Consider the following 23419-nt stretch of genomic DNA (forward strand, 5'->3'; position numbering starts at 1 on the left):
TTCACAGTGATTTGGTACTGCTACTCCCTGTATATAGCTCCCTGCACAGTGATCTGGTACTGCTACTCCCTGTATATAGCTCCCTGCACAGTGAACTGGTACTGCTACTCCCTGTATATAGCTCCCTTCACAGTGATCTGGTACTGCTACTCCCTGTATATAGCTCCCTGCACAGTGATCTGGTACTGCTACTCCCTGTATATAGCTCCATTCTTGTATTTTATTCCTCTATTGTGTAAATCATTTTTTGTTGGGAAGGGCTCGTAAGCAAGCGTTTCACTGTCAAGTCTACACCCCTTGTATTTGGCACATGTGGCAAATAAAATCTTATTTGATTTCCTCACCGTGTTTTAAGAGATCATCACCTCGTTTTAATGACACTGACAGGCACGATGTCCTTTTCAGCCGTTTAATACACTCCATATGTCCATAACCCCAGCAGCCCTCTAATCCCATATCCAATAAATGTCTGTCCGTCCGTCATTCAGTCTGTCTTAAGGAGGAGCGCTTAGCGAGCCAGAGGAGATCAATATAGTAACAGAGTCTCCGCCCCCCAGCCCACCCCTGCATTAGAGCAGCTCTGTCTGTTAAAGTGCGTTAGGTCAGGACCTGACCCCCGTGGCCCACCGACCTGCTCGTGCCCCCCACCCCTCCCCTTCCCTCCTACAGGCTAAATAGGGTTTATAACGATCTGGCCCTAGACCTCACCACTAATGATGAGTCCCCCCGACACACACGCTTACAGCAATAACCTGCTTAGGATGTGGTGTGTGTGAAATAAATCATATACAAGTCATAAGTCATATACAGTACATCACCTAACTGTCTGTTGTCTACCAGGCTGTCTACACTGCGGGTCAACCTGATTACACCAGCCATTCTTGCAGGATCACTGCTCTCAGTTAGAGAAAATCCATACATATGTCTCCAGTCAGATCCAAGATGGATGCCTCTCTGGTATCCACAATGCATTGCAGTGACGCCACTACTGTACAATGCTGCGTAATGGTTCTTCCAGAGGAGGTGGAGGAGGAGGCGTAATGGTGGCACATAATTTGAGCACCCACGGGGGAGAGAGAAGCCTGTTTGTGGTGAAACCACTCAACACATTATCGGTGGAGAATCAAAGAGCTCCCCTGTAAAGCTCTACCGTCAGTGCACCGCTTGAAACTCCACGGACGGTAGCCACCACAGAGGAAAGCAGGACTGGATGAAAAGAGGTCTGATGTCTTGAGATTGTAAAGTTTAGATGGATTATCAAACCGCCAGGAGGCAAGCCTCACCGTTTGTCATGAACTAGGACCCCCATAGAGGTTTTCCTGGTGAGGAAAACACTCCAGGCCTTAGACAACAAGAAATAAGGTCAATCATACCACTAGGTAATTATTCCAATCGTTAACCTGCCAACCATTGCTCCACTAGGGTTAACCCTCTTGGGGGAGATTTTAACTAGCCTACCTTGGTAAGGGTCACAACAATACTTTTCATGAGTCTTGCAGTCATTTGTCAGGGATTGTGTTGCTTCCTTTCAACACAATGCTGGAGGTCACAGAGAGTAGAGGTCATGGGAGCTAGTTTGGACAGATGTGCTTTGACCCCATTATTCATGTTTCACCACAATCTGGTGATCAGTGTGCATAAATGGCAGCATCCACCCACACTGTCACATACACACGCACGCACACACACAATCTTATAAGCCTACTGAGAGACAATCCCTCTTTGTTTCTCTGTCCTGTTCCGTTGCCTCCTCCTGCTTAGGAATGCACCACTGCTATTCCTCTACTGCTCCAAAACAACACTGTGGTGTGTGTGTTTAGAGATTGAGACTGTGTGTATGAGAATAAAATATGAATTGTTTATTTTGGGATAGAACTGTAAACCAGAGAATAAACTAAATTTGGTCCACAGATAAATGATATGTCATTCTCTCCGTATTCACAAAGTACTGTATCATCACATTCTTTCTCATCATGACCTAAACTACTATTGTACATTCATTAGCCCTGAGGGGAGACAATTGAATGGCATTTTGGAGAGTTTGTTTCCTATCTTCCACAAGTTTAAAGGCCACATTTCTGTTCGTGGGACAGATGAGAAAGAGGCAATCCTTGACATTAACAAAAATGTACTCAAACGTACTGTATTTAACAATATTTGAGTATTACTTGTGGTAACATTGCATATAAAATGCAGTTATACCCATATTACGTACTTTGGATATGGGTTTGACATGCACATCTACGGACGGATATAGTGTCTTAGGTTAGGGAGGTTAATAATATCATGATGATAATGTGATCAGTGATACCTCATATCTCAGAAACTTATGAACAAGGAAGGATGTGGTGATTGGTATGGAATTGAGATAAGAGAGAGGAAAAAAAAAACATGCCACCTCTTCCATTTTTTAAAATGTCATTCTTCCACTTTAATTTTCCTCAAACACCACTTCTCCCCTTCTCTTCTGCTCATCTCCTCTCATCTTTTCTCATCTCTTCTCTTCTGTTCTCATCTCTTTCCCATTTCTCTTCTGTTCTCATCTCTTCTCCCATTCTGTTCTTATCTCTTCTCCCATTCTCTTCGGTTCTTATCTCTTTTCCCCTTCTCTTCTGTTCTCATTTCTCCTCTTCTGTTCTCATCTCTCCTCTTCTGTTCTCATCTCTTCTCTTCTGTTCTCATCTCTTCTCTTCTGTTCTCATCTCTTCTCTTCCATTCTCATCTCTTCTATTCCATTCTCATCTCTTCTGTTCTCATCTCTTCTTCTTCTGTTCTCATCTCTTCTCCTCTGTTCTCATCTCTCCTCTTCTCTTCTGTTCTCATCTCTTCTCTTCTGTTCTCTTCTCTTCCATTCTCATCGCTTCTCTTCTATTCCATTCTCATCTCTTCTCTTCTATTCTGTTCTCATCTCTTCTCTTCTGTTCTCATCTCTCTTCTTCTGTTCTCATCTCTTCTCTTCTGTTTTCATCTCTCCTCTTCTCTTCTGTTCTCATCTCTTCTCATCTCTTCTATTCCATTCTCATCTCATCTCTTCTATTCCGTTCTCATCTCTTCTCTTCTATTCCATTCTCATCTCTTCTATTCCATTCTCATCTCTTCTCTTCTATTCCGTTCTCATCTCTTCTCTTCTGTTCTCATCTCTTCTATTCCATTCTCATCTCTTCTATTCCATTCTCATCTCTTCTGTTCTCATCTCATCTCTTCTATTCCGTTCTCATCTCATCTCTTCTATTCCATTCTCATCTCATCTCTTCTATTCCGTTCTCATCTCTTCTGTTCTCATTAATTTTTTTCTCTCTTCCTCTTCCTTTTAATTCCATTCTCCTCTCTCCCTGCTCTCTCTCTCCTCTCGCTCTCTCCTCTCTCTCAGGTGCGTCATCGGTGATCAGTAATGATGACGACTCGGCTTCTCCTCTCCACCACGTGTCCAATGGCAGTAACACTCCGTCCTCCTCTGAGATGGGCCTAGACGCAGTCATCATCGGCATGACCAAGATCCCCGTTATCGAGAACCCTCAGTACTTCCGCAGCAATAGCATGCTCAAATCAGACACCTGTGAGTACAACAAGACCATGGCTTACACACACGCGCGTGTATACACTCACAAGACACACATACAAATGGCTTTCTTTAATACCAGTTCCTTTTAATGGGTAACAAGATATAGCCTACTAGACTGTAGCAAAGAAGAATAGCCTGCAGACTAGGAGATCTCAAAGGATCTGAGTGCTGACGTCACCATGAATCTGTTGCACCGACACATAGACGCCATCTAAGAACCCACACCAGAATGTACGTATGTGTGGGTTGCCTTAGCAACACTCTCTCCGCTGCTATGGAAATGGCACTGGAGCTGCTGATAAAATGTGTTGAGTGGGACAGGCAGCGTTCCGTGTGTGTGTGTGTGTCAATCACACTTGTTAGCTGTGTAGTTGGATCTATCTAATCCATCAAATTAGAGGTCATGCTTCTTAAAGAGGACACAAGTTCCTGAGCAGATGATGTACGGAGGCATCTACAATAGGACTGTGTCTCTGTGTAGGTCTGTGTTATACACAGTGTGTCTTTGCTGTCTTTACCTTTCTGGGCCAATGGGGAGAGAGCTGTGGTCTGACTTGTGTCCTCAGCAAATCACCAAAAGAGATTTATGAGACTCAGAAAAACATAAAATGTCAGTCACTACTGTACAGCTGTGTGTGTGTCTGTGTGTTTTGTGGTGTGTCTGTGTGTGTAAATGTCATATTCAGTTTGATGAAAAAGAGAGAAACGATGTAGGTAAGGTATTATGTCAGGAGAGTGGGTGTGACTCTAATATCTTAGAAACAGATCAATAGCCTCCATTAATTTGTGCACTCCATTAGAGTGGACAAAACTCATTAAGAACAAGAGATGTACACACACACTCACGTACACACACACACGCACACACACACACACACACACACACTGCATTCGGAAAGTATTCAGACCCCATGACTTTTTCCACATTTTGTTATTACAGCCTTATTCTAAAATTGATTAAATTGTTTTTTTCCCCTCATCCATCTACACACAATACCCCATAATGGCAAAGCAAAAATAGAGTTTTAGACCCTTTACTCAGTACTTTCTTGAAGCACCTTTGGCAGCGATAACAGCCTTGAGTCTTCTTGTGTATGACGCTACAAGCTTGGCACACCTGTATTTGGAGAGTTCCTCCCATTCTTCTCTGCAGATCCTCTCAAGCTCTGTCAGGTTGGATGGGGAGCGTTGCTGCACAGCTATTTCCAGGTCTCTCCAGAGGTGTTCGATCGGGTTCAAGTCCAGTCTCTGGCTGGTCCACTCAAGAACATTCAGAGACTTGTCCCAAAGCCACTCCTGCATTGTCTTGGCTGTGTGCTTAGAGTCATTGTCATGTTGGAAGGTGAACCTTCACCCCAGTCAGGTCCTGAGCGCTCTGGAGCAGGTTTTCATCATGGATCTCTTTGTACTTTGCACCGTTCATCTTTCCCTCGATCCTGACTAGTCTCGCAGTCCCTGCCACTGAAAAACATCCCCACAGCATGATGCTGCCACAACCGAGCTTCACCGTAGGGATGGTGCCAGGTTTCCTCCAGACGTGACGCTTGGCATTCAGGCCAAAGAGTTCGATCATGGTTTCATCAGACCAGAGAATCTTGTTTCTTATGGTCTGAGAGTCCTCCAAGCGGAGTCCTCAAAGCGGGCTGTCATGTGCCTTTTACTGAGGAGTGGCTTCCGTCTGGCCACTCTACCATAAAGACCTGATTGGTGGAGTGTTGCAGAGATGGTTGTTCTTCTGGAAGGTTCTCCCATCTCCACAGAGGAACTATAGAGCTCTGTCAGAGTGACCTTTGGGTTCTTGGTCACCTCCCTGACCAAGGCCCTTCTCCCCCGATTTCTCAGTTTGGCCGGGCGGCCAGCTCTGGGAAGAGTTTTGGTGGTTCCAAACCTCTTCCATTTAAGAATGATGGAGGCCACTGTGTTCTTGGGGACCTTCAATGCTGAAAAAACGTTTTGCTACCCATCCCCAGATCTGTGCCTCGACACAGTCCTGTCTCGGAGCTCTACGGACAATTCCTTCGACCTCATTGCTTGGTTTTTGCTGTGACATGCACTGTCAACTGTGGGACCTTGTATAGACAGTTGTGTGCCTTTCCAAATCATGTCCAATCAATTGAAATCACTACAGGTGGACTCCAATTAAGTTGTAGAAACACCTCAAGGATGATCAATGGAAACAGGATGCATCTGAGCTTAATTTCGTGGCTCATAGCAAAGGGTCTGAATACTTATGTTAATAAGGTATTTTTTTTATACATTTGCAAACATTTCTAAAAACCTGTTTCCAATTTGTCATAATGGGGTATTGTGTGTAGACTTCTGAGGAAAACATTTATTTAATCAATTTTAATCTCCATCCTGGTCTCTGGGTTTAGAAGGCTTATTAGCATTGTACTGTAAATTGTGATTTACAAATGTATTTTCATCAAGTTGTTTACTCCTCTCCTGTGGTATGTCTCCCATTCACCAATGACATCAGAAAGTAGTGACTAAAGTCTAAAGCCAACCCATACACCACCGGTTCGAAGTGAGGCTTTGGAAAAGCCACAACTAATTAGCAAAAACTCTAAGGAGAATGATAGACAGGGGAAGGGGTGTGGTTTTGTCTCTTCTTGACATGTATTCACTTTTGGTAAATATTTTCTTAACTCTTCTTGAACTGCACTGTTGGTTAAGGGCTTGTAAGTAAGCATTTCACCGTAAGGTCTACACTTGTTGTATTCGGCACGTGACAAATAAAGTTTGATTTGAACTTACTGAGAATGATACGTGTAGTAAATGTGTGGCGTTTGGTTGTGGAAATGTACATTTAAGGTACATTAATTGGCAGGAATGGTTGAGTTGTATGGTTGTAATGACTGTAATGATGGAAATAGTTGAGTTGTGAGTAGAACGTGTTTGAGTAACAGAGCTATATGATAGATATTAATATGTGTGTATAAAGAAGAGAGTTAGTAAGCAGTGGTAGTGAGTTGTGGCTTTTTTGGGTAGATGTTTAGGGAATTGTGGGTACTTACATAATTCCCTGAGCTGTGGTTATGACAGATGTGATGTCATCAGGTTAACACACACAAGCACACCCGTACACACGCACGCACACACATGCACACACACAAACACACACAAACAAAGCTGTGCTCAGGTCTTGAGTCTGTACATTCTGGCCTAATGGCCTACGCTCTCTCTCTACCTATCTCTTTAATATTGGGTTATGGTTCTCAGTAAGTTAGTGCAGCTCGATACAGCTTCAAAGTCTAGCCCTCCGCAATGCAATAGACTGAGTGGTGAGCTTTCCTTCAAATGCATTTCTTAATCAGATCAGAAATAAATCTTGACGTTTTGTGTCCTGTTTCTCTCTGAAGACAGTAACCTGCTGATGAATATGTTTTGGTGTTCTCAACTGTCCTTGTGCTATAGAGAGTTAAGTGGGCGCAGCTCTGGGAGAATCACGCTACTGTATCAACACCAGCCAGATTTCAGCGTTTGTTCAGTCAAAAATCGCAATTTCAAATAGACGTTCAAACATCTATTTCTGATGATTCCCACATGATAGCTATTATGCTGAGAGACGGAGCTGACATGATGTTACTATAATCACAATAAAAAGACGCAACGCACCACTAATTTTGCAACTTTTACTTTGGAAAACAGTGATCAGACAATACAGCTCATCACGATCAATATCAAGACAACAAAATAGTAGATAGATCATTCGGTACAACCAATGACGGCTCCCAGTCCCCTAATCCAACCATATATCATCATCTCTTCTCATCTCAGATATATACTGATTACGGCATTCATATTCAGAAGTCACACTGATATATGTAATAACTAGGTTCTCTTTGTGTTGCAGTTGTCCAGCACATCAAGAGACACAACATAGTACTGAAGAGGGAGTTGGGAGAGGGGGCGTTTGGGAAGGTTTTCCTGGCTGAGTGCTATAACCTGTCTCCTGAGCTCGAAAAGATCCTGGTAGCCGTCAAGGTAACACTGCTCTTTCCAGTCTATCACAACCCACTGTAGGCTACATCGTTTGGCCAATTTCCAAATGGACCCCCAAACCCTACCCCCTAGATACTCCTGTAGGAAAATCGGCCAATGGCCTGCTTCCATCAAAAATTCCATCATTCAAAGTATGTGGTGAAATGAGATCTTCTAGGAGAGTTTTAATTTAAAAAACATGGCATGGGAGAGAACCCCCTCCTCATGACTTCCTGTCTTTCCTTCCTGTGTCCCACCGCATTCTAAGTGTGAAGTGGGGCTTGAGTGGCAGGGCAGTATGTCCTGTATCTACTAGAAACCTGCCATTGAAGGTGATAGATGTGACTTTGCACTTTCCGAGTTGCCGCTCCTACGGTCTAACATAGTCATATCCACTAATGGTAGTGGTTTTACATGCAAACATTGGACAGGCATGCACAAGCATGCAGCCATATAGGCTAAGCTTCCATGTTTATGGTCAAACTCACAAGGGAGTCATCGATCACGATACGGAACAGTAGTGACATTAGCTAAGGCGTTGGCAGTCATGCAAGGATGCTAGCAGTCACACAGGCGATTTAATTCTCCAACGTCCCGGCAGTCATACAGCGTCATAGGTAACTCGCATTCAGGAGTGAGTTTCCTGAAATCTTTGTAGCTAATTTGTCACTTTTACTCCTCTGGACAACCCAGCCGCGAGAAAGTAACAATGCCAAATCAATGTTTAGTGGTCAATCTTCTAGTTGTGAATGAACTTCAGAATTTGTCTAAGCACTTTAATGTTCTCATAGTGGCGTGGGTCTGGGTTGTTAAGAGAAAGAAGGTACCATGTTAGTTCTGAGGTTTTTAGGAAACTCATCCACTTCCAGTTCTGTTCTGATCAAATTGATGAGTTCTGTTTCCTGAAATCTAATTGGTTGAAGATGGGGGTGGAGGAATCTCTTTTTCTGCCATCTCAGCATTCTAGCTGGGGGTCAGAACAGAGGGTCATCCTTTGGCTTCCTTAGCTCTCTCCTGTTCCTATTACATTTCCTGAAACACTCTCTCTCGCCTCTGCACTTAAATCGCTATGACAGATTTCATGATTTACGATCACTAATGCAAAGATCAGAACACGAAAACCAACCACACTACTTCTGTAAATAACACTGAACTTACTATGCAGAAGTATACAACATCTCTGCTTGGTCATTACCAACAAGATAAAATTGTGGGCTATGGTTAAGTTCCTATAACTCACTTTTACTTTAAGAGTTACTTATGTCTGTACTTGGTGGATTTGAGCCAAAAACATCTTGTGGCAGAATATTCCCAGTAAGTAGTCTCCGTGCACAGTGTGCAAAATGTTTAAGTATGATGTTTTCAGTGTCTAACAAACTACAATTTGAGTAAAAATTGGATAGTAACCTGTGTGTGTTTGTGTGTTCAGACCCTGAAAGAGGCTAGTGAGAATGCAAGGAAGGACTTCCACCGAGAGGCCGAGTTGCTGACCAACCTGCAGCACCAGCACATTGTCACGTTCTACGGTGTGTGTGTGGAGAGCGACCCCCTCATCATGGTTTTTGAGTATATGAAGCACGGGGACCTCAACAAGTTCCTCAGGTAAACCATTCTGTGGGCACGTTCATATTAAAGGCCCGATTCAGACTTAGACAATTTATTCCTTTCCTATACACTCCTTTCCTATACACTCCTTTCCTATACACACACTTAAGCAGGTGTGTAAGGCAAGTCTGGTTCCCTTGCATGCACTGAATATATTTAATTCAACTGCTGAAAACCCTCCCACTTGCTGGACAACAGATTTTCTCCTGGAGTTTTAATTCAATAGGGTTTTCAGTACATTTATCTTAAGGCATCCCTTTAAATAAGATGTATCTTTAATTAGAATTTTATCGACAGACTCACAAAAATACATAAAGAGAACTGGTTCAGAATACAGGGATCAATGAAAGAAAGCCATCTAAATATATGCATACTCGTCTCAATTTCAGCACCAACTGGTTGATTTTAAATTACTCTGATCTTGTAGATTATTTAGGCAAATTTGGGGGACAGGAAAGAATGTATGACATTTTCTTTTGAAGTATTTATGCACAACATATATTGATGAATCCAAAATACAGTGGCTTGATTCATCTTGAAGGTTGTCATATTCAAGTTGAATCCATGAAATATTTGAAGGTAGAAAAAAGTGCACAATAGGTGTTGAACAATAGTCCTAGAAATCTACCCGAATCATGGAACTGTATGACAACGTTTCAGTCATCGTGAACCGTGCACCAGGCTCCAGGTTTAACCTGCTAGGTGTGGTTTGAGTTCCATAATGATTCAAATAGGCTACATGTCCCAAATTATTGCACAACGTTAGCCTAATAGAATCCACTAATGCTAGCAATCCTCAGGAACAACTACATGGACATGACAGAGGAAAGAAAGGTCAACTTAATTGAATGATGCAAAAGGAAACTAAATTGACCGTTACAAATGTTTGTGGGTATTACTGATGGTGGCCTCCGATAGTGGCTAATATTTAACATGATACAAATTGTAAAATAAAATGGAGAAAAGCCCAGGCATATAATTAAAACATTCTAAACTGCATACATCAATTTGGCAGGCTTGGCCCTAAAGAAGTCTATAGCTTGGGTCTCCAAATTTCATCCATACAGATTATGAGGGCATACAATACAAATTCTGAATAACGGTACAGCTATTTATACCCTACTGTGGAAAATGGGCCGCAATGCATGTCATTTTGATCTGATTTTCAGTTTGCTTCCATATGACTGGTTTCACATTCGTCTTCTGGGATCATAAGGAAAAATCATCTAAAACAATTTGCTATGTGTATTTTCAATCCCCTTCTCCAAACGGATGACTAATTTACCTAGCTCTCATCAATAGTTCTTATCAATTTATAAATTACAGAGCATGGAGAATTTATATCATAAAAAAGTAAGTAGATGCTTTTTCCATTTGGAACCGGGAGGTTCACTAGACCTTATTCATGGATTCCTCTTGCATAAAGGTGGTGGAATTATGAGGGAATTAAGTCAAAGTCAGAATACGGCGTATCTGTATACACACCTCCACCACAGATTCATTTCTTTGATCTCCAACCCCAACGAATATCGGGTTAATAGCATACTATTCTAATGCTTAAGTTAAAGGTCCGAATACGTGTAAGTGCAGAAAATAGAATTACGTTCCATTTCCACGAGTTTATAGATGCACTATGCAGAAATCGCACCGTCATTTCCTGGTTGATAAAATTCTAACAGTTCGTCTCTTTTCAGTTTATAGTGTAGAGAATCATTGTACCATCTAAACTGCTGTGAAATATATTTTACGTAACCAAAAATATGGTATTTTTTAGCTGTTTGAAGCTGGTGTACCAAACCTAAAGTACAAGACGGAAAAAATAAACTTAAGAACGGGAAGCATAGAAATAACACACATAGAACAGATATACCGCTTCTTAGACCTGCTTTCAATGAGAATGACAGATCTGTAACTCACATTTCTATGTGAATTTGGTCAGGTCGCCCAAAAAGTTAGATATTGCAGCTTTAACTCGGGTCGGAATCCCCCCAACCCACCACCACTGCATAAAATCCCACTAAATCTCTATTGACTGATGTTGGTCATGATCTATTTCAATGAAGCCATTACAGGAAGTGAGTTAAAACTCCCAACGTAAGAAGTAAAACATTTATAAATCAAGTTGAAAATGAATGTCACCTTTCAGGTTGTGATTCGGAATTTCAATGGAATTCCTCTCATTCCGTAGGGCTCACGGTCCCGACTCCGTGATGATGGGCGACGGTCCGACCAATAGGCCCGTGGTGTTGACCCAGTCCCAGATGCTGCACATCGCCCAGCAGATTGCTGCAGGCATGGTCTACCTGGCCTCCCAGCACTTTGTCCACCGAGACCTGGCCACACGTAACTGTCTGGTGGGAGAGAACCTGCTGGTGAAGATCGGTGACTTCGGCATGTCCCGAGATGTGTACAGCACGGACTACTACAGGGTAAGTGTATGTGTCGCCCTCTTTTTTCTTGGCCCCCTACTACTTCCCTTTGCATGGGCCTATCTCTCTCTCCCTGCATGGGCATGAATCAATCAGTAGGCCCTGGGCCTGGTATGTTTAAGAATTTGTTCTTAACTGACTTGCCTAGTTAAATAATGGTTAAATAAATTAAAAATAAATAAAATCTAGAAGATGAAAGCTGCATAGAGCAGTGTTTCTCAACGTTCGATGTTCCACCGGACCAGCAGCCTATATAGTCTGCCTACGTCTCAGAACTGATTCAATAACAAATAGTATTGAATTGGTACCAGCTAAATAACCAACCAAGTATTTAACTAACTGATTGATTGGTCGGTCAGCGGCAACATTCTTTATGGACTGTCCCGAACGGGAGGTGGAGAAACACTGCAGAGGCCTTATAAGTAGATGTCAGTGTATAGATGTAACAGACCCTGTCTCTTCCACACATTCTCCACCTGCTTCCCTGCCTCCCCCTCTCTTTGATTTCACTATTAGTGTGTGTGACAACATACAACTGCTATCCACCTCCCCATATACACACCCACACATACACACACACATACACACCCTCTCAGTAAAGTTAACCACTGGAGGAGTCGCCATAGCAACGGGCAAAGGCAGCACAGAGCATAAGTTATATCAGACAGTCCCTATGAAAAAAGTAATTAAATAACTTATATTAGTATGCAGCTCCACTACTACAAAGAGAGAGAGAGGGCAAGAGCGAGAGAGAGATAAGGGGGAGGGTTGGGGCAAGTGAAATAAATCAACACAAATAAAGATGCAAGAGGAGGGGTATGGGAGAAAACAGAAGAGAAGGAGGGCTTCAGAGTGGAGAGAAGGGACTGAGTGTGGAGAGAAAGACATGAGAAAAGAGAGAGGAGCCAATCATAGAGATATGCCGAGAAAGAGACTGAAAGCTGCTTTCCCCCAACAGTTGGGTGAAAGAATGATGAACAAGGATGTAATAGGAGGGATCAAAAGGTAGACCAGCCCAAGTTGCTTCCTGTCTAGAGATTATGCCTGACAGTGGCTGCATCTGAAATGGTACCCTATTCACTATAGTGCCCAGTGATGTCACATTGCACCCTCCCAGGGCTTTGATGGACAGCTGCGGAAGCCAACCAACCAACCCACCCACCCATCAACCCAAGAGCAGCCTCTTTTATAATTTCTCTTTAATCCACATGGATACACAAACCTGTATGCTCTTTAATTACAGACCGACAGACAGGGCTTCATTGCATCCACTCCTGGGTATAAAAAACACAGTAATTCCCAGTAGAATTACCATCTCCATAGAAACACAGGGCAATTCAGTTCAGTCTACTGGAACAAGGAGGAGGAGTAGTCTCCTAGTGAAGCCCCTCCCATGCAGCCAGTCTAAAGCATCCCAAAAGCTCTCTTTCAAACCCGCCTGGTTGCCATGGATACCGCGGCCTCTAAACTCTAAATTCACAATTCCTCGTTTTCTTCTTCTTTGAGGTTTTCTGGCACAGACAAGCAGTGGGTTAGTTATAAATATTCATTAATAATTCTGAGAGCAATAAGATCTCATGGTTTGACTTCAATATTCAACATATTTCTGTCAAGACTGCGGTTAAGTTTAGGCATTAATTCTGACTGATTAAGGTAAGGGTTAAGGTTTGGGATAGGGTTCAAATGGAAGGGAAAAAACGAGTGCCTAGCACGGGGATTGAACCCGCGATCCTCAGAGCTGTAGCTCAGATTGAACCCGCAGTCCTCGTAGCCATAGCTCGCATTTTAAGCCCTTCCTCTATCCCCATCCACAACGCCCTAGCAAGCCGAGAGCCTACTAGATGATATTGTTAATAGGCGCTCATGTTGCCCCTAAGAATACTGAAGTGGATCTGCCTCGACCCGGCTGGAGAGAGAGCTCTATTGAGCTCTAAAAACCATTGGGCCCTCTGAACAGGCTAGTAAAACTGCTTCTCTTAATATTTGATGAACTCAGGATGTTAAGAACAATTAATCAGGGGCTTTTCTACCTCACAAAGTAACACACAAATGCACAAAACACACACATGCACACACAGAGAAACACAAACAAAAACACACACACACACACACAATCAAACATGCGCATACACACAGAGCCATAAACACAAGCAAGCACATACAAACACAAGCAACAAGCATACACACAAACACAAAAAGTGGAGACACTAAGATCAGGAAAGCAGCATTAATATTTCAAACTAAACCACACTAACTAAATGAGACACTCACTGGATGTTGGCCTCAACCCCACTTGACCGTGAATTTATCGCAACAAACATACACACACAGTATCTCTCCTTGGAAACTCAAGTGGGGTTTTAGTTATGTGAAAACACTTAAAGTGAGTTATGTGTTGAGGAGGAGGAAAGAGCCTTTGAGAAGGCGGACTAGAGCTAGATTGGTTTTCACAGAAAAACACACACCGGTGATGACTATCTCTTGGCTTTAATGGACTAGTAAGGTAAAGGAAAAGACCATTCAGGGCTGAGTGGGCGACAGACAGCAGTGGCCAGTCACAACTTCCTGTCTTGCGCAGTGTCTGGGATGGTAAGGGTCAGGGACATATTTCAGACATGTATTTTATTGCATGGGTTATTGTTAGATAATTGCTTGTTTGTCACATTAACTATGTACCTTGCTGCAGCAAGACATTTTGAAAAACTGAGCATAACCTTTTAGTGCTCATAACTATATTTGTCTGTGTGTTAGACACAACAGTTGGAAAAACAATGTACCCTATTATTTTACCATTTGCAGTTTTGAATAACTGCGTTTCTTTTATGTTTCTTTTATTTGCACTTTATTTTAGAGTACTGTTTCAACCAGGGTTGGAACCAAAATTATTTTCCAATCATTTTGTTCTGAACAGAACCATTCTTTTTTTGTTGTTCCGTTCTACTGTTCCGACCAGAAAAATACAATATTGAACTGATTCAAACCCCCAAAATGTAACAGTTTATGTCATTCCTTTCTGTTCCTTTTTAAATCTCTGAGATATATATTTTTCTTTATTTAGCTCAACATTAAATTACTTCACCAATCAGTGAGGATAGAGCAGCTTAAGCTTGCTATGAAGTGGGCAAGCTATAGTTGTTTAGTCTACATGCATTGGACAGACAAGTGTAGGGCACGAGATGTGACTGACATTTTGTGTGTGGGAAGAGCGAGAGAGCGTGGAGGAGAAGGCTTGGCTTGAAGCACTGGGCATCTTGTTATGACATGCATTATCTGAATTAGTCCCACAGAATTATACCTATGGAGGAGCGGCTTCTATATAGGATCTTCCGAGAGTTGTCTTAACTGTGGACCCAAGCTTGTGTGTGCAGAGCGGCACCAGAATTAAAATAAAAAACATCTTGTCCAGTGTGAAAAGTGATAAATATAGTATCCTTAACTAGCATAGAAAAAGTGAATCCATTCTTCTTTAATTAAAAATCGCACTGCCTAATTGCTGAATCCTGCTTGTAACGTCAATAGGGTACAGGAGCCTGTTTCGTGGGGGGAGGGGCAGGTAGCCTGGACACGCGCTGGCAAGGGCTTTGCATAGGCACTTTGTTGCGTTTTATTGTGGGACTGGAAAAAATGCCCGGAATGTAAAATAACGTTATTAACCAGTTCCCATGCTTTAAAAATAACGGTCACTTTTGTTCACGTTTCTTATTCTGTTCCTCAAAATTGTGTTATTTTACGATTTTTGGTTCTGAACCAGTTCCAACCCCTGGTTTCAACTGGCATTTATTGACCTAATTTGTGATTGAAAAGTATGGGATTGAGATACCAATGGGTTGGGGTTAGAGTTGCATTCTTACCTCAACGAATGCAACACAACTGGTGACTAGGTACCAAAGGATGCATAGTTGCGCTTGATTTAATGAATTGCAAAGAAATAAAAAGTAATTTGAAGGTAATTTATGTTTTATGACCATTTTACCAAGTAGTTTCACAGAAAATATATTGTCATTTCTGTACCGTTCAAATAAAGCGTCCAGGCTGACTGTGTTTGTGTTAATGTAGGTGGGGGGTCACACCATGCTACCCATCCGCTGGATGCCTCCAGAGAGCATCATGTACAGGAAGTTCACCACGGAGAGTGACGTGTGGAGTCTGGGCGTGGTCCTCTGGGAGATCTTCACCTACGGCAAACAGCCCTGGTACCAGCTCTCCAACAACGAGGTCAGTCTCACCTCTAAGCTAACCGCAACCCTAACCCCAACTCTGACTACACTCTACCTCCATCGTAGCCTGGGTGCCAGGCTGTTTCTGTTCTCTTGCCGCCACCTTACAACAGTTCCATGAGGAAGTGGCAAGAAAGCAGAACAGACTAGCATCCAGGCTACCGCTAACTTGAGTCTACCCATACAGTCATTCCTTTGGCAAAGCTTTCCAACAGAATGGCCAATTATATTTTACAGTACCTTTAACACCCAACCTTGACCTTATCCTGGTTGTGACTGGATGGAGTACAGCTAGGACCGGAAGTGACTTTTCTTAGCAGTTTAGGACAACATTTTAGCTAACCCTAACCCTTTTCGTAACCTGCTACGTTAATTATTCTAACCTGCTACGTAAGTTCTCCTAACCTGCAACGAAAAATCACTGTTGGTCGTAGCTGTGTTCCACCTATTCAGAACCCCCTAACCCCATCTCTGGTTACTTCCCTAAAAAGGCTGTAACCCCCTAACCCCAAAGCCAAATTGACCCCTAGCCTTAGCTTATACCCCCAAGGCACGTGTATAGATCTGAAAGGCTTCCATCTGGTCTATCAGATGGCAAGATGGAGCTACAGTGGGGCAAAAAAGTATTTAGTCAGCCACCAATTGTGCAAGTTCTCCCACTTAAAAAGATGAGAGAGGCCTGTAATTTCCATCATAGGTACACTTCAACTATGACAGACAAAATTAGAAAAAAAAATCCAGAAAATCACATTGTAGGATTTTTTATGAATTTATTTGCAAATTATGGTGGAAAATAAGTATTTGGTCACCTACAAACAAGCAAGATTTCTGGCTCTCACAGACCTGTAACTTCTTTAAGAGGATCCTCTGTCCTCCACTCGTTACCTGTATTAATGGCACCTGTTTGAACTTGTTATCAGTATAAAAGACACCTGTCCACAACCTCAAACAGTCACACTCCAAACTCCACTATGGCCAAGACCAAAGAGCTGTCAAAGGACACCAGAAACAAAATTGTAGACCTGCACCAGGCTGGGAAGACTGAATCTGCAATAGGTAAGCAGCTTGGTTTGAAGAAATCAACTGTGGGAGCAATTATTAGGAAATGGAAGACATACAAGACCACTGATCATCTCCCTCGATCTGGGGCTCCACGCAAGATCTCACCCCGTGGGGTCAAAATGATCACAAGAAAGGTGAGCAAAAATCCCAGAACCACACGGGGGGACCTAGTGAATGACCTGCAGAGAGCTGGGACCAAAGTAACAAAGCCTACCATCAGTAACACACTACACCGCCAGGGACTCAAATCCTGCAGTGCCAGACGTGTCCACCTGCTTAAGCCAGTACATGTCCAGGCCCGTCTGAAGTTTGCTAGAGAGCATTTGGATGATCCAGAAGAAGATTGGGAGAATGTCATATGGTCAGATGAAACAAAAATATAACTTTTTGGTAAAAACTCAACTCCTCGTGTTTGGAGGACAAAGAATGCTGAGTGGCATCCAAAGAACACCATACCTACTGTGAAGCATGGGGGTGGAAACATCATGCTTTGGGGCTGTTTTTCTGCAAAGGGACCAGGACGACTGATCCGTGTAAAGGAAAGAATGAATGGGGCCATGTATCGTGAGATTTTGAGTGAAAACCTCCTTCCATCAGCAAGGGCATTGAAGATGAAACGTGGCTGGGTCTTTCAGCATGACAATGATCCCAAACACACCGCCCGGGCAATGGAGGAGTGGCTTCGTAAGAAGCATTTCAAGGTCCTTGAGTGGCCTAGCCAGTCTCCAGATCTCAACACCATAGAAAATAGTTGAAAGTCTGTGTTGCCCAGCAACAGCCCCAAAACATCAATGCTCTGGAGGAGATCTGCATGGAGGAATGGGCCAAAATACCAGCAACAGTGTGTGAAAACCTTGTGAAGACTTACAGAAAACGTTTGACCTCTGTCATTGAAACAATGGGTATATAACAAAGTATTGAGATAAACTTTTGTTATTGACCAAATACTTATGTTCCACCATAATTTGCAAATAAATTCATTAAAAATCCTACAATGTGATTTTCTGGATTTTTTTTTCTAATTTTGTCTGTCATAGTTGAAGTGTACTGATGAAAATTACAGGCCTCTCTCATCTTTTTAAGTGGGAGAACTTGCACAATTGGTGGCTGACTAAATACTTTTTTGCCCCACTGTATATCCATAAAGCTTGTATATCAGATACTTACTGATCTATACTGAACAAAAATATAAACGCAACACGTAAAGTGTTGGTCCCATGTTTCATGAGCTGAAATAAAAGAGCCCAGAAATGTTCCATACACACAAAAAGCTTATTTCTCACAAATGTTGTGTACAAATTTGTTCACATCACTGTTAGAGTGCATTTCTCCTTTGCCAAGATAATCCATCCACCCGACAGGTGTCGCATATCAAGAAGATGATTAAACGGCATGATCATTACGCAGGTGCACCTTGTGCTGGGGACAATAAAATGGCACTCTAAAATGTGCAGTTTTGTCACACAACACAATGCCACAGATGTCTCAAGTTTTGAGGGAGCATGCAATTGGAATGCGGACTGCAAGAAATGTCCACCAGAGCTGTTGCCAGAGAATGTAATGTTAATTTCTCTACCATAAGCCGCCTCCAACCGGCCTCAGAACTGCAGACCACGTGTAGTCACGGCAGCCCGGGTTCTTCACCTGCAGGATCGTCTGAGACCAGGCACTCAGACAGCTGAGGAAACTGTGGGTTTGCACAACCAAAGATTTTCTGCACAAACTGTCAGATACCGTCTCAGGGAAGTTCATCTGCGTGCTTGTTGTCCTCACCAGGGTCTTAACTTGACTGCAGTTTGTCTTTGTAACCGACTTCAGGGGGCAAATGCTCACCTTCGATGTCCACTGGCATGCTGGAGAAGTATGCTCTTCACGGATGAATCCCGGTTTCAACTGTACCGAGCAGATGGCGGCGTGTGGGCGAGCGGTTTGCTAATGTCAACATTGTGAACAGAGTGCCCCGTGGTGGCGGTGGGGTTATGGTATGGGCAGGCATAAGCTACGGACAATGAACACAATTGCATTTTATCAATGACAATTATCGTGACGAGATCCTGAGGCCCATTGTTGTGCCATTCATCCGCTGCCATCACCTCATGTTTCAGCATGATAATGCACGCCACATGTCGCAAGGATCTGTACACAATTCCTGGAAGCTGAAAATGTCCCAGTTCTTCCATGGCTTGCATACTCACCAGACATGTCACCCATTGAGCATGTTTGGGATGGTCTGGATCGATGTGTACGGCAGCTTGTTCCAGTTCCCGCCAATATCCAGCAACTTCGCACAGCCATTGAAGAGGAGTGCGACAACATTCCACAGCCTGATCAACTCTATGCAAAGGAGATAAATGGTGGTCACAGCAGATACTGACTGGTTTTCTGATCCACACCCCTACCTTTTGTTTTAAGGTGTCTGTGATCAACAGATGCATATCTGTATTCCCAGTCATAGATTAGGGCCTAATTAATTAATTCAATTGACTGATTTCCTTATATGAACTGTAACTCAGTAAAACCTAAGAAATTGTTGCATTTATATTTTTGTTCAGTGTACATAAAGTGATCCTAACCTTGTGTCTCCCCCACACCCACAGGTGATTGAGTGTATTACACAGGGGCGTGTCCTGCAGCGGCCTCGCACCTGTCCCAAAGAGGTGTACGACCTGATGCTGGGGTGCTGGCAGAGGGAACCCCACATGAGACACCACATCAAAGATATCCACAGCTTACTGCTCAACCTAGCCAAGGCCTCTCCTGTCTACCTGGACATCCTTGGCTGAGAGAGAGAGAGTGTGTGTGTGTGCGCATGGTTGAGTGTGTGTTTGAAGCTACGATCAAACTCTTTAAGGCAATCAGAAGATTTCCCAACTATTCCCTTGTGCCCTACCCTACCCTCCCCCTCCCTCTCTCTCATACTTTCTTCCTACTTCTACTCTGTCATGCATCTCTTTACCCACCATCTATTTTCTTCCTACTCAAGAGACATTAAGAATGGTTTGCAGTGGGAAGGCTTCTCCCATTTCTTCAAAGGCATTTTAACGGCGCCTAAATGGTCTACTGTAAATGGCTAAGAGGGCTGTACTATAGTATATACGAGCAGGCAGTGGGAGGTGCCATTTGGTCCAATTGGTTTCTGGAAACTCCATCCTTCTGTAAATAAAACCCCTGGAGTCCAGAAGAGGTGCCTCCACTGCAGATGGGTGATTTTGTCTCTGTACATACCGGACATACAGCTACCAGACCCCAGCGATGTCCTGAAAAGACTTGAGACGCATTGCACCATCTGAGGAGACATAGAAGCAACCAGACTATTATTTCCCCTCATGTCAACAAGGCATGACATAAGACATTTCCCCTCATGCTGACAAACAACAACAAATGAAATGCTATAACTAAGTGGTATTCAAAGTCAGGGCAACAAATGGAGGTTGAGGGGACCAAACAATTAAGAGCACAGATTATTGTATGGGACAATATAAGATCATTTGAAAAACATTTTATTCAGTATATTTATTTATTTGTTTCTTTTCATTTTGGTAAGATATGAAAATGCAATGAATTTAATGTTAATTGTGAATGTAAAAATCCTATGATTTTAAGGTTGAGTCATAAAATTTTGGGTGGGGCCATAAGAAATTCTTGGGGGAAAAAAATGGGATCCTCATAAATTCTGATGAAAAAATGGGGTCCCCACTAAAAATGTTCTATCTGAGAAAGAGAGTTTGGGCGGGGTCTGTGTGAGATGGTCCTTTCATTGTTAGTGGTGAGGATCTCCGTTTAGGCGTGGTTGGGTCAACTGTGGTAGAATCATGACACACACACACACACACACACACATATCTCCACCCCCTACTACATAAACACTCAAAAGGCTTCTGAAGGAAATTTAATTGTGCATGTTTTATTATTTTAGTCCTGGCCACAGTGCTTTAGCCACGCAGCCCCAGCCCTTGTCAGTAATGGTGTAATGTATATTTCATTAAGGAGCTCATGTTGGCCATTAGCACAGTCTCCCCTCAGACATGTAAGACATTGTTTTATGGGAGGGAAAGGAGATGAGGAAGTGGGGAGAAGGAGAGAGACAGCGAGATAGAGAAGAGTGAAGAGGGAGAGCACGAGGCCTGAATGTCTGCAGGGAAATAGAAAGATAACATCCATCATAGTGCGGTCTGGACGGTTTTAGAACCCACAGCTCTTTACTTCACACACCTCGCATTTCTATGGGCTCCTCAACCCCCCACACACAGCATTTTATTGGTTTGGTCATATGCTCATTGCTATTTGTTTTGTTCTATTTATCATGTTTGATATCTACTGTATGTTCACCATGCCCATTTTGTATTTCTTGTAAATTCTTTGGTCTGAATCGAGGTCTGAATCAAATTCAAAGTGAGTGATTAAATTGACTATGCTGACAGTATTGAGTGTGTATGTGTGCATCCATAATAGTGCACTACTTTTGACCAGGGCCCGTATTGGGCTTTGGTCAAAAGTAGTGCACTATATAGGGAATAGGGTGTTATTTTAGACATAAACAGCCACATACAGTCTGAGTCCTTGCACACAGTCACTGTTGAATTTTCCTGCCTGCCACATGATATACACAGTAGGTCCAATAAATATCATCCATTCCACAAAGACAATGGATGTCCTTCTGTACCAGAGCAAATGGAACAATGCTATACAGGTATTCAACATTGGTCATACAATGATGTTGTGCATTACAAAGCAGCATTGTGTGCATGGGCCTTCGGTGTGGGTGTAGTTGGCAGTGAGAGAACTGCCAGTGTGAGAAAGAGCACTGTGTGAATACGAATGTGCCATCAAACTAAGGGACCACTCTTAATGCTCTGTGTGGATTTATCCTACATGAACTGGCTAAAGTGGGACATGGTAATGGTTGCTAATGAGGGAAGAAGCTATCAGAGGACTGCAATGGAAGACATTTCTATGGAACTCTCTTCCATCACAATGGACCCAGTCTGAGTCTACTGTACATCCTAGTCCAGTTACTGTTACTAATGGAGCCTTCCTAGAATCCTCTCTGTTGTAGGGTCCACTTACCGATATGCTCTAGGCATCGATACGCAGTGGTATCGATCTCTTTGGTCAGAAATTGACATCTCAAAAGGAACTGACAATCACAACCTTCAACAAGTGACCTGTTGCATAGTTACAAACCTCATCTAGTTACAAATCTCCTTTAGTTACAACCTCATCCATGCTGTGTAAATGATAGTCCTAAACATTGGTCTTTAGCTGTGATATACCGTCTTACTTTTCTTAAATACAAGAGGACAATGAACAAAACTGTATAAATGTTAAAACCCCCTCAGACTGTCACTCTTCAGATTGGAATCTTATTTGTCTGACAAGGACAAGAGAGATGGACAGTTGCCATTGGCCACATAACAATGTCTTCTGTTTCATGGATATACAGTATTTTGCTTGCAAACAAACCTATACAGCCCCATATATCCATATACAACCCTTTACATCCCTATCCAACCCTATACATTCCTATCTAATCCCACACATCCCTATCCAACCCCACACATCCCTATCCAACCCCACACATCCCTATCCAACCCTATACATTCCTATTCAACCCCACACATCCCTATCCAACCCCACACATCCCTATCCAACCCCACACATCCCTATCCAACCCTATACATTCCTATTCAACCCCACACATCCCTATCCAACCCCACACATCCCTATCCAACCCCACACATCCCTATCCAACCCCACACATCCCTATCCAACCCCACACATCCCTATCCAACCCTATACATTCCTATCCAACCCCACACATCCCTATCCAACCCCACACATCCCTATCCAACCCTATACATTCCTATCCAACCCCACACATCCCTATCCAACCCCACACATCCCTATCCAACCCCATACATCCCTATTACAACCCCATTACATCCCTATCCAACCCCATTACATTCCTATCCAACCCCATACATCCCTATCCAACCCCATACATCCCTATCCAACCCCATACATCCCTATTACAACCCCATACATCCCTATCCAACCCCATACATCCCTATCCAACCCCATACATCCCTATTACAACCCCATTACATCCCTATCCAACCCCATACATCCCTATCCAACCCCATACATCCCTATACAACCCCATACAACCCTATTACAACCCCATACATGCCTATTACAACCCCATACATCCCTATCCAACCCCATACATCCCTATACAACCCCATACATCCCTATCCAACCCCATACATCCCTATCCAACCCTATTACAACCCCATACATCCCTATCCAACCCCATACATCCCTATTACAACCCCATACATCCCTATCCAACCCCATACATCCCTATACAACCCTCCTCCAATGGAACTGAAAACTGTGACTGAGCATTATCCTCTCTGAAATGTATCTTCACTGTCCCTTTCTTTCTTCATGTGTTCTCTCCCAGCTGTTACACTGTCCAACTGTGACCTCCCTGATGGGTCAGTGAGAGGAGTGTGTGTGTGTGTAGGCTTGGAGCAGAGCAGAACAAAATGTGCTGT

General features: G+C 43.0%; 1 protein-coding gene across 2 annotated transcripts in view; it reads left to right on the forward strand.

Moving 5' to 3' along the window:
- ntrk2a (neurotrophic tyrosine kinase, receptor, type 2a) overlaps positions 1 to 23120 on the forward strand; it is a 58180-nt gene extending 35060 nt beyond the window's left edge. Inside the window, exons 13-18 of one of the 2 annotated variants that reach the window (XM_024417135.2) lie at positions 3371 to 3556; positions 7419 to 7549; positions 8976 to 9148; positions 11340 to 11586; positions 15637 to 15795; positions 19457 to 23120. In XM_024417135.2, the coding sequence (XP_024272903.1) occupies positions 3371 to 3556; positions 7419 to 7549; positions 8976 to 9148; positions 11340 to 11586; positions 15637 to 15795; positions 19457 to 19642 (1082 nt within the window). In that variant the 3' untranslated portion in view covers positions 19643 to 23120. The remainder of the gene's footprint in view (positions 1 to 3370; positions 3557 to 7418; positions 7550 to 8975; positions 9149 to 11339; positions 11587 to 15636; positions 15796 to 19456) is intronic. The other variant, XM_024417136.2, reaches the window with a different exon arrangement.
- Positions 23121 to 23419: the final 299 nt, after the last annotated feature.

Source organism: Oncorhynchus tshawytscha, linkage group LG04 (assembly GCF_018296145.1).
Source record: "Oncorhynchus tshawytscha isolate Ot180627B linkage group LG04, Otsh_v2.0, whole genome shotgun sequence".
Taxonomy (NCBI): domain Eukaryota; kingdom Metazoa; phylum Chordata; class Actinopteri; order Salmoniformes; family Salmonidae; genus Oncorhynchus; species Oncorhynchus tshawytscha.